The sequence below is a fragment of the Heloderma suspectum genome, chromosome 3 (genome assembly GCF_057233095.1).
Source record: "Heloderma suspectum isolate Gila_16-S chromosome 3, 16-S_ref, whole genome shotgun sequence".
Taxonomy (NCBI): Eukaryota; Metazoa; Chordata; class Lepidosauria; order Squamata; family Helodermatidae; genus Heloderma; species Heloderma suspectum.
In genome coordinates this window covers 272,132,022-272,144,453 of record NC_139460.1, presented here as the reverse complement: position 1 = coordinate 272,144,453, position 12,432 = coordinate 272,132,022, and the positions used below count along the sequence as shown (strand labels likewise).

General features: G+C 40.7%; 1 protein-coding gene across 6 annotated transcripts in view; it reads left to right on the top strand.

The window, feature by feature from the left end:
- SEPTIN2 (septin 2) overlaps positions 1–11,711 on the top strand; it is a 30,343-nt gene extending 18,632 nt beyond the window's left edge. For 3 of the 6 annotated variants that reach the window (XR_014789572.1, XR_014789571.1, XR_014789573.1), the window contains exons 9-14: positions 399–544; positions 757–840; positions 2,891–2,948; positions 5,028–5,134; positions 8,475–10,076; positions 10,209–11,711. Coding sequence is in view for 3 of the 6 variants with exons in the window: in XM_084847029.1 (XP_084703155.1) it covers positions 399–544; positions 757–840; positions 2,891–2,948; positions 5,028–5,126 (387 nt within the window). In the remaining 3 variants the exon portion in view is untranslated. Of the gene's footprint in view, positions 1–398; positions 545–756; positions 841–2,890; positions 2,949–5,027; positions 5,135–8,474 lie in introns of all 6 variants that reach the window. The other 3 variants (XM_084847029.1, XM_084847028.1, XM_084847030.1) reach the window with 1 other exon arrangement.
- The last annotated feature ends 721 nt before the right edge of the window (positions 11,712–12,432 follow it).

The following is a 12,432-nucleotide window of genomic DNA, read 5'->3' as shown; positions in this document are numbered from 1 at the left end:
TTCTCCTGTCACTCTTATTAAAGCTCATGTTCATAAATTCATGAGAGCCAGTGTGCTGTAGTGGTCAGAATGTTGGATTTGGGAGATCTAAGTTCACTTGGCCATGAAGCTCACTGGGTGACTTTGGAGCCGTCACTGACTGTCAGCCCAACCTATCTCACATGGTTGTTATGGGCATAAAATGGAGAGGAGAACCATGTAAGCTGCCTTGAGTTCCTTGCAACAGGAAAAATGGTGGAATATAAATGTAATAATAAATAAGTTCCCATCTCTAATAAAGTTGTTGACTGCCTTATTGAATTGCTTGAGATGGTGGTAGTTGCTATGGAGCACCTTGTATTTTCTTAAAGTAGTAATATGGTAATAACATCTTTTTTTTTTATCCTCTTCAATTCCAGACTAGCATTCCATTTTGTGTTGTGGGATCCAATCAGCTAATTGAAGCTAAAGGTAAAAAGGTTAGAGGTCGCCTCTATCCTTGGGGAGTTGTTGAAGTGGAGAACCCGGAGCATAATGACTTCTTGAAACTAAGAACCATGCTAATGTAAGCATATTGCCTTTACCTCCATGCTTAATCCAGTGTTAGTTCCTCTTATGGTCTTTCGCACAGAAAACATGGCACAGACACAACATTTAGAAAATGTTAGGTGCTTTATAAGTGTTAAATAAAAATAACTTATATAGCCTTGTTTGTGGTGGCTAAAATGACGTCAGTCAGCTGAACAATGAATGTGGGATGCTTCTTTATCATTCCAGCACCCACATGCAGGATCTCCAGGAAGTGACTCAAGACCTTCATTATGAGAACTTCCGTTCTGAAAGACTTAAGAAAGGTGGCAGGTTGGTAGCTCATGTTTGTGACTACAATTCTATTGAATTTCTGTTTTGAAGTCTAACTTTTTGCATGTATATATGATGATGATCACTTAAAAGTAGTTTAACTTGTTTACTAGTGTTTCAGGCATTGCACTTGGAAGAGGAATATATGTAGTCTGCACCATCATTGGGGATCAGAGTTACCATTTAAAAATATTGTTGGGCTTAAGCATAACTTGTTTAAGGCTTGCACAGTTTAAAGCTTAGCCATGGCTGACAAGAGCCAGTAAGAAACTGTTGTAACATGTCCCAGGTTTGAGATTAAAAGCATGTCCACATTGAGATGCACAGCTCTGTAGCAGTTACAGCAAATGCCTTTATGTCCTACCTTCCCAAAGCTGGTTCATAGTTGACAGAATCAAATGGGCATTCTCAGCTGATTTAATAGGTTAGTGAGGTATAGAGGTGAAGTTGTTTCGAAGGCCAGCAGGTCTTAAACCATTTAAGACTTTTATAGGTCAGAACCAGCATCTTAAATTATAGCTAGTGCAGACAATGACTATATATAATGCCATCTTTTTTCTTTTTAATTCCCATGATTTTTAAATACATAACAAATGCCAACCCCAAGCAGTAACTACATGTGAAGCTTCATATTCATGGCATGTAATTTTTAAAAGGACTGACACCACAATTGGCTCAGTCAAGTCCACTGTGGATGCAATGCCTGTACATGCAAAGGGATCGCCAGAGTGCACAATAGAGTTCTGTTTGCTTCCCTGCTCCTGGGCACACACACATGGTTATTCTAGTCTGTAATGGGGAATGGGAAGCCTGTCTAGTCCATCTCTACTTGGTCAAGGAATGCATGTTCAATTCCATGTAATAGCCTGGCTTGCTGAATGGCTATATATGCAGAATTCTGTTATGTCCTCCTGGGATTCCTCCATGGGCACTGCATCCTCTGATCTATAATGAGCCTTTTATGTTTAATTTAAATGGAATATACTTTACATAAGGCCTGGACTGGTCTGGGAGTTCTCATGTCAGGTGATCAGGGCCTGGATGTAAGATCACTTCCATTTCTGTCTGCTATTCTGCAATAGCATCCCCACCTGAACTGACAGTTGATTATACTTTTTGATTAAAAAAATACCTTCATATTTTGAACCTCCTTCTCCCTACTTGTGCTATCCTGTACAAAAATGTGGCATGGGCCTCAGCTGTGCAAAGTACAGGAAAATGTCTTTAGAGAGCCATCCTATGTCTCCCCCCACCCCAACGGCATTTAAGGGGGCATAAGATAGTTCGGCTTTCTGGCTCTGAGGTTGGAGACAGGAAACCATGCTCCCTGCCCCCTTGTAGCCAGCGTGGAGAGAACTGCACTGGCTACCTCTCCACACTCGGAAAATGGAGCATGGAGAAAAGGAAAAGGGGGAGGAGACCAGGGCAGCACTGTACAACATATCCTATGGCTTCCCCAGCCTCCTTCCCTCTGCTTCTGAGGCACTGCCACTAGATGGACGACATTGCCTGTGTAACAGAAAAGCAAGGCGGCTGGAACATGGAGCAGAGATCACCTCCACTGTCCTCCCACCCTGCATTGGATACTTGGTAGCTTCCAAGTTCAGAGGCTGCAACTATCCAGATAGGATTGTGGTCTTAGTGGCTGAAATCATTAAAACCCTGAAAACATTTTGTATAGACATCAAAAGACCCTGAGAAGAAATCTCCTTTGTACAGGTATTAAGATCTTAATGATATGCTTACATGTACATCTCAACCCTCACCCAGATGGATCTGAACAGTACTTTTACAATTGTATTTCCAAAGTTCTTTTTAAAATCCTGACTCTCTTAAAAAAGAAAATTAGCTGGTGGTAGTAAAATACCTTTAAATGGCAGATTCAGGAATGTGTTTCACTTAATCCTGCTCACAGAAATATATGTAGGAATGGGGTTCTCCCTCCCCAAATTAAATGTCTTTGTTATAAAGAGATGAGGTTCTTTCAGAATTACAAAAAACCCATTTCTGTGTCTGTTATAATTATGCCTTCTTTCCCCACTAAATGTAGGAAGGTAGAAGATGAGGACATTAATAAAGACCAAATCTTGCTGGAAAAGGAAGCTGAAGTAAGGATTTTATTTTTTTCTTAAATTATACTTAATATTGCTTAACTGATGCTTTTCTTTGTCCCGTCAAGAACACAAGGAAACCAGGGCAGTCACATTTTTCTTGGGCTATTGACCTGGAAACCACATAGTACCCATGCACTGTCTTTCTGAATTCCCAGCCCATAGACACAGAAGATGAATATCTTGGGTTGGTCACAGTGGGTATGATCCTCCATCAGAGTAATGTGCTTTCAGGTGCCTCAAACCCCAGATAACCTTGTAGGTTGTCCTACAGGTACCGTTCCTTACTCTTCCAGTTTGGTGCTGAAACATGGGCAAAGGAAGGCGCCATGAAGATGAATTCTTTAAAGCACATTTTAGAGATGATTAATGTTAGGAACTCTACTGCTTTAGTAAAAAAAAAAAAAGTGTTGAAGTGAAACTGACCAGTTTAAATAGTAACTACATGGAGAGAGCAATCCTATGGCCGCTAGACAGTGGCTAGACAGCCATAGGATATGTTGTTTTCTGGGAACCAACCTCCCCCCACTTACGCGCTGCCTCAGAGGTAGCACAGAACAGCCCCATCCACCGCACTCACAAGAGGCGCACGGAGCAGCCAAAAAGGGGCATGGCTGGGGGGCATTCCAGGGTGGGGAGGGCAGAACTGCCTGTATGACACATCCTATGTGTCGTACAGCAGTCTCCTTCCCCAGTCTGTGCTCCCACAGCCAGACAGCCACAAAAATGCAGGGCAGGAATAGTTCAGAGGGAACAATCCCCTCCATGCTTCTTCTGCCCTGCTTTGGATAGGTGGTTGCCTCCGAGTTTGGAGGCGCCCGCCTATCTCGATAGGATTGCGCCCTTAATCTATCATTTCAGTCTTTGGTTCCAAACCTGACTTCGCCTGTTTTTCCACATCTGGTTTCTAATGACAATCCCCACCCACCTACCCATTACTAACTTAGTTATGGATTGCTATAGATTGGTTTTGTCACTCCTAGTGTAAGTACTAAAAGGTCCAGGTTAAGGCAGATTGAAGGTATTTAGATGGCAAATAGAAAACCTTGTTAAAATCCATAAGATATAGTGTTGTAAGTTAAAGAGAGAATAATTACTGGCACATACTTGCATATTCTTTTTTTAATTCATGTTTCTTTATTTAAAATTCAGTATATTTTGTCCTCATAAGCAATAAGCCTCTTATTTCCTGCATGGAGTTTTTGAATACAGAGCCACTTATCAAGTACTTAACAATGGCCTTGTTTAAATGTAATGCTAAACCATGATTTAGTGTTACAAGAGTGAGCTGCAGCAAACCTTAGGTTTGTGCTGTCCCCTACTCCCCATCCTTCTGTGGTGTGGCTGGAAGAAGACTTTTTGTTTCCATTTTAAATTAACCGCAGCTTGTTGTGATATCAACTCAGGCAAACACAATAATCTTAACTATGGTTTGTTTAAACAAGCCAACTTCAAATCATAGTTTATGAAGTTGGCTTGTTTCAACTAACCACAGTTAAGGTTGACCATAGCTTAGGGTTTGGATGACAAGTTAAACCAAAACAAAGGTAGAAGCTTCCAATCACCTCACAGCTGCATGAGAATGGTGGTGGGGGAGTGAGTGAGAGTTTGTGCTGGAGACTTGCTGTAGTTCTTCCTTGTAATGCTAAACCATTTTATAGTGTCACAGCTGCATGCAGCCAATCTGGTGTCTCATTTTTGGCAAGGATGAACACTGCATGTTACTCATCTTGCTCTCCTAATGCTAAATGGGACCTTCATTGTGTTCCACACATGGGAAGTATGTGCCTGAGCAGAGCAAACATGAAAATTTCATTATTACAGCTTTAATAACTGGGACCACAAGCTTTAAGCAGTAGATTCAAATTAACTAAGGTTGTAATCAGTTTTAATCAGCTACAAGCTAAGGGCATATTTGCTTTATTTTTTTAGGCTCTTTTGGCCCTGTTATGTTAGCATAATAGGGACTGCAGAAGAGAACAGTGCGTCATACTTCCATTATACCATACTACAGAAGAGCCATATTTCAGAAGAAAGATACAGTAAAGATGGTAACAATTTGTATCTGTTTTTAAGCTCCGTCGCATGCAAGAGATGATTGCAAGGATGCAGGCGCAGATGCAAATGCAGAGAGGTGAAGGAGACAGCAGTATGACCCATGGGCACAACGTCTAAATTATTTGGTAAGATTCCGGGGTTCTTGCTCATGTGGAAAGATACCATGGATACAGGAGACTCCTCTTTAGTGTGTGGCCCTCCATGAGTAGAGGGTAACAAATGATGGAGAGGGGCGGGGCTGTAGCAGCCTTTCTCATCATGAGTTTGTTCTGTTCTGGTACAGAATGCCTGAATAGGGCGATACATTAACAGACGTTGTCTAAAACAGGGCTGGGGAACCTTTTGGATGGGCAAAGAACACAACAAATAGGCAAAGTTGTGACTTCGTCACTTGTTTTTCTTTTTGTGATTAGCATGCCTCCCTGTTCTGGACTATAACTCCCAATATCCCTGACCATTGTACATGCTGGCAGGGGCTGATGGGAGTTGTAGTCTACCAATATCTAGAGGCCACATTGCAGGAAGGAAGGGATTCAAGAACCCCAGAGCTTTCCATATTGCAAATTATTTTTCTGCCTCCAGTTAGGAAATACTAGCAATGTCTTGAAAGCAGGTCAGGAAGAAGCTCCATTCTTCCCCTGACACAGGTGGTCACGAAGCAACTGATGGTGAAAGGAGGGGTTTGTGGGGGAGAGTCAGTAGGACAATATATAAAATACATTAGACACCAGCAGTTTTTATTTATTAAACATTTGGTTCACTCTAGCAGTGGTGGAAGAAGCATCCTTGAAAGGAATTTCTGTAGGAAACGTTGCCAGTACAATATACTTTTAAATGAAGTCTTATGGCTGTGTCACTTTGCATAAGATTATCTAGACCCATTCCGGTCTGGGTTAAGGCCTGGTTTTGGAACCAAATTGGCCTTGGTTATTAAGGGGGATTTCCTCTCCCCAGCACTGCCACCACCTATGGGGAAACTGTTCCTTCACTGGGCAATTCCACCTGTGGCGTTTCTTACTTACAGCAAATGCTTATTTTTCTGGGCCCAAGTGTCAATATAATGCAGAGTTCCATAAGCTGATCCTTTTCTGCTGCCAATAATTTTGTTAGAATACTTTAAAACCACCTAGTAGCTGGTATAAGAGGCTGGTCATGAAATGGGCACCAACACTAGAGACAAGATGAACTATTAAACAGGTAATTTGTTAGAGGGATATTTTGCACACAAAGGATTACTAATTTTTACTTTATGGTTTTCAAAAGACTGCTTAGTGACGATTCATAAGGACTCAAGAGAAACTGTTGCTGCTACAAGCCTTTTAATGACTTCTTTTACCTCAGGCTAAATTCCCTAAACCTCCACCCCAACCAAATTCACTCACAACGAGGTCCAGCTCTTGGGTACGGTCTTTGTCTGACACCAGAGCTCCTCCTGTTGTGCTTCTGGCTGCTTGGACAGTTTATCCAGGTTTTTACTGCCTGCTTGTATAACCTCCTTCTGGCAAGATTTTAGGGCAGCCTTCGCATAACACCTTCTCTTTATGTCTGATCTTCACCAGCCATGACAGAAAAGGAGTAGTTTAACATCCAGGCCTTAGCTATCCACTTCCCCTCAGCTTTCTCCTAGTCCTTCTAAAACACCACAAACCAGCCAGCAGACTTTCTCCCTCACTGACTAGCACAGACTGACTAACTCCAGCTGTCAACTATAGCTCTTTCACTGCCATTTCCCAGTGGCTCTTTTCTACCTAGCTAGAATCCCCAGCCAATCAGAATTGAATTTACCTGATGCAGGCCCCATCTAACAATATTCAAAGTGATTCCCCCTTCAGAACATCACCAAATAACTAATACACAGTCTTTTGACAGTAACAATGCAAGGCCTCAGGCTAGTCAGATATGTTGTAACTTCACAGAGGCCACACAAAGTAAGCCTTACATAACAACAACAGTTATATACAGGCATTTTGTCACAGTCGCCCTGCTGGGTGCACCTCATTGAGAGAGGGACAGAGGAAATGAAAACATGTTCCTCTTACTCTGTCTCTGTGACTTTTGATACCATTGACCATAGTATTCTCCTAGACAAGCTCCATGGGATCGGTATCAAGGGCACTCTATTTCAGTAGCTCCACTCATACTGCAGGATCAGTTTGAGTGGTGTTGGGAGACTGCACTCCAGTCCCCTGGAACCTGTGCCGTGGTGTGCTACAGGACACTATCCAGCCCCCAATGCTGTTTAACATCTATATGAAGCCATTGGGAGTGATCATCCGGGGATTTGGAGCAAGGTGCCATCAGTATGCAAATGACACCGAGCTCTATTTCTCCATATCATCTGAATCAGATGTAGTCATTGTGCTTTGATGCAGTGGTGGGCTGGATGAGGGCCAATAAATTAAGAGTTTGAATCCTTGCAAGACAGAAGCGCTGTGGGTAGGTGGAGGTCACGGGTCTGGAAAATAGCCCAGTTGCCTGTCCTGAATGGGATTGCACTTCCCCTGAAGGAACAGATGCGTAAGCTTGTGGTTCTCCTAAACCCATCATTGTCATTAGCAGCTCAGGTGGCCTTGGTAACTAGGAGTGCCTTTTACCATCTATGGCTAGTTCACCAGCTACAGCTATTCCTGGACAATGATAGCTTGGCCATGGTGGTTCAGGAATTGGTAACCTCAAGACTGAATTATTGTAATGTGCTCTGTGTGGAGCTACCATTAGGTCTGGTCCAGAAGCTTCAGCAGGTGTAGAATGCAGCTGAGAGGCTACTAAGGGGGGCCTCTTCTCAGCAGTGTGTTCTGTTTAAAAACAGCACTAGTTGCCAATAAGCTACTGGGCCACGTTTAACACCCTGTTAACATATAAAGCCCTAAATAACTTGGGGCCATGTTAGCTTAGGGATCGCCCCACCCCTTATGTCCCTGCCTGGTTCTTGCAGTCCTCAAGAGCCATTCTTCTAATGGTGCCACGTACTCCTGAGGTTTGTCTCAGCACCCACCCTCTGGAATGCCCTCCCCATTGACATTAGGCAGGCATCTCAGTCTTGATCTTTAGACATCTACTCAAGACCCACTTCTTCATGCAAGCTTCCCCTGAAGGGTAACCCAACCAGCATGATCATAGGTAACTAGTGATTATTTTACTGTACTTTTGTTGTTATATTTTATGTTTTTATCATTTCAAAAAATTGCTCTGATAGCCTACAGGAAAGTGATATGTAAATTCATGTAAAAATAAATATATGACAAATAACTTAATATATGTATGTATGAGATCATGCCATTTTTTTTTTTAAAGTAAGATTTGTAGGGGGGGATTGTACTGTTGGCATTGATGCTTCAAAGATCTGGCTGAGAAGCTGGTTCATTGTTATCACTTTCTGAATTTATATTTGTACTATAGCTCATTTTCAAAATATAAGCATAAGTTAGATAGTAGTTGAGCCAATTCTCCTTTTCATTTTGGCAGATACCTTCGTTAAATGGAGCCATTTGAGATTTTTGATGCAGTGGTGTATTTTATCCTGCCCTGACTTGGAAGGTCCATCTGTATTCAGCGTGCAAATACATTGTGGTCATTTATGTAATGCCTACTTTGTATACAACTTAAACTTGGTCAATATTTTAACTTTATGATGTAATGTGGTGACTTATTAACTTTAATAGTTATTACTCTTTTACTGAGCTGATTTTATTACACTGGCTATACAAATATTCAGATTTTTCCTAACCTAATATTCATCGAATAGTATGGGTTACTATCATTATTTTGAGTTTCTTATTTGCACTGAAGGGCTCAACTTTTTTTTAACTGCAATTCCATCATCCAAAACTTTAATGTGGTCTTTGGATTTCTCCCTAGCCTTCCCTGATTCCTAATGCAGCTGGCATGTGTGCACACAACCAAAAGCCACTTTAAACCACCATCCCTACAAGTATCAAATGTTGTTTGCTCCCATGAAAGATCAGTGCTAGGAGTTTTTGCGGGGAAGATTATAAATGTCTTGAGTGAACATTTGGGCCTTTGGATGGAATCACGTGCATGTAGCCTGTCCCAGAGCAATGTATGTGACAATTTTTTGGTGCCATTTTTTCTTTATATTTACTAGCATATAGGATTGTGTGCCTGTAACACTCCTGAGCCTTTCCCAAGTTCCATAGTCATTTTATCAAGTAACTACCACATATGTACTTCCTGTGTCTGAACTAAGAAAAATCAATATAAGCCTTAAAGGCATAGTACAGTTTAGAAAGCAAATACTATTGCAAATTCAGGGACATATCTTTTTGTATGTTGGACCTTTTTTTAAAAAAAGAAAGTAGTAGGACTGGAACACACCCGCAGGTATGGGTTCCATTGTAATAAAGGGAGAGCAGGAGTTGCCATAGTCAGGAGAATGGTTGTTATCAATTGGCCCCAAAATACCAGGGCATTTGCACTATGCTTGAACATGCAGGAAAGAGAGTGACTTTAAATCTAATGATTAACTAGTTTCAGCAATTATTAATAATTTCCACTCTAAAAGGATAGAAGGAAAGGTCCCCATTTGAACTAGCTTGGGGGTGGGTGCATATATACATATGCATGCACACATCTGAAATTAAACGAAACAAAACACTTCATGTGGAGTGATCCTACTTAATCATTAAATTGCTTTTTCTTTTGAGATAAGGTAATTGCCCTAAGATCACAGTTGCTGGTTTGTCCTTAAAGCCAGGCTTAATATTCTTAGTTCTCCATAGTGGTATCAAGAGCTTGCTCTGAACTGTTTGTATTGCCATAACTAAAGTAACATTCAGGTTGAAGTGAAGTACGCAGGGGAAAAAGTTGCTAACACAATCTTGTGTTTTTTAATCTTTGCCTGTCTTTTGTCTCTCTATTTGACAGACTACTCAACTCAACTACTGCTATTTCAGAATTTAGTAAAATGGTTTACATCCCAGTGCCAAAAGACTGAATGTGGATACTGTCACATTATCATTATACCATTTCTAATAATTAAATATATGTTTCCTTAATGTAACTTAATCCTCAATACTGTAATTTTGAGATCTTCATCTCTAAATTATTGTCACTTAAGGCACAATCCTATGCACGTTTAGACAGAAAGAAGTCCTACAACTCCCAGCATTCCCCAGCCAGCCATACTAGCTGGGGAATGCTGGATGTTGTAGGACTTTTTTCCTGTCTTAACATGCATAGGATTGTGCCCTTAAACTCAAAAGAAAAAAAAGTTAAGCCAGATAATAGCTGCTGTTTTTATGCAGGTTCCTAGACTTTCCTCAAAAACTGCCACAGCTGATCTTAAATAACAAGAAAGAAGCAAAGCAGAACTCACTTTTTTATTATAAAGAAATGAAATGTTCCTGAATATACAGAATCCCTAGAGAATGTAATAGAAATGCAAAAACATGGGGTTGGACCTAGAGAAGTCCTTCATGGAAGGGGCTGCAGTCCGGCAAAGGTCTGATGGAGGGAAGGAGGCCTTCTTCTTTTTTTTGCCCCTTGCTGTGCAGCCTCTTATGCCCCCTTCTGTGTTATTCCATAGGGTCTCCTAACCCTCTGGAGCAGATTTTCAAAAGGTGTAAGGAGCTGTAGAATTAAGAGAACTGGGGAAAATTGCCATCTCTGACCTACCCCGCTGCCCTTTCCTGAGCAGGGGTGTTCTGTTCACAGATCCCTTGATACAACACAGAATATTCATACGCTAAGCAAATACAAAGCTTTTTTTAAAAAAAATCTTTGAGCAAATGGTTTGCTAATATCTGAACGAAACAAAGTTTTTGGGTTGGTGTCTCTTCAGTTCCCTCTTATCAAAAATAGCAACTAAAATATTTTTGTGCCCTATATAGCAACATGTTATATCAGGATACATAAATATTCTTGGGGTTAAATTCTGTTCTTTGTTCTGAACACACTTTGGCAAAATGTTTTGCCAAAAGCATGTTCACACCAGTATGGGTGTTCTATATACGAGGTTATTACTATAATAAACCATACAGCACTGAGATAATTTACTAGTATTAGAAAAGCTGTGAAAACTTAATGTCAGTGCCAAATAACTAGTATAAACGTAACCCTGTATAATATATATCTTGGTTTTCATTAAATGAAGTAAAATTCATACATATGTTCAGAACTATTCAGTTCATCTGCATGTGTATGTTGATTGCTGTGATCACATCTTTATTACATAGTATGGTCTTTACCTGTGGAATTGTATTTTGAACTGTGTTGGCTTTTTAGGATAGCTTTTAACCATCCGGAGTGCTAAGTTTTAGAACAGTTATAAATTACTCCTTCAATTTTCTTTTGATTAAAGTTTAATATTTTTGAACGAAGTGAAGTCTAAGTTCCATGGGAATAAAAAATATTTCCCTGCTCTGTGCCTGGCATAGTTCTAAAAACATGTCTGCACCTCTTTCCCTGCAGTAAACCCCACTGTAATATTTAGTGTTGAAGAACAATGGGAATAACTGATTCTCTGTCCTCCTTTAGGATATCTACCAGTTTACAGAGCTTTCAGAACACTTTTCTTTCAACAGAAGTAATCTAGTTACAATTTTACAAGTATATCATTACACTTTTACTGGGTTTTTTATATTTGGATACTCAGAGGGCTAGTTTTTGTATAAGACAACATTAACATTGGTTTTTTGTACTAACATTAGCCAAGACTGTTAATAAACATAAATAGTAAGTGTGTGTGTGCTGAATTCTTTGGGTCACTCAATGAAGTTATAGTTAACTTGGCTTGTAAATAATACTCATGAGAATGTGAGTTTAAAAACTCATTCTCAGTAATCAAAAGCACTTCACATTAACACATCTTTAGAGAAACAGCCCTTTTCCTAGTTGGTGTGAGGAGGCATCTGGGATGGGTTATGTTCCCCCACCACCCAGGGCAAGGCAGGGATCACATGTTCAAGGAGCTTTGTCTTGGTCCTGGAGATGTTGGCTCTGCCACTCTTGTTCGTTCCCTGCCTTTGCCCAGGAGAGAACTTGTTTTCTTTTAATTTTTTCCAGGTCTTTTACCTTCTTACTTTTTCTAAACTTCTTCCAGCTCCAATTCCTCAAAGTTTTTCTCTTCTAACCACATCTTTCTTCACTGTTTTTTTCTCCACACAAAAAACCCTCTTCTAACCTTATTGCTCTGGCCTGGTCTCCAGTGTATGGAATTCCTTGGGTCCTGGCCTAAAAAAGCAAGAATTTGGAAAGAGAATTGGATATATCCACACAATGTGCTAGAGGACAGCGGCTGGTTTCTAGAGAGCATTTTGACTCCTTCCCCTGCCATTGCAATCAACAGGCAAGCCATTATACACCAGCAAGGAATGCCACTGCAGCTCTGCCACACCTGCTCAACCTAGTCCACCTTCAGGGCTCATCCAACGCAGCTATCTTCTATCAACATCTTTCCTCAGGA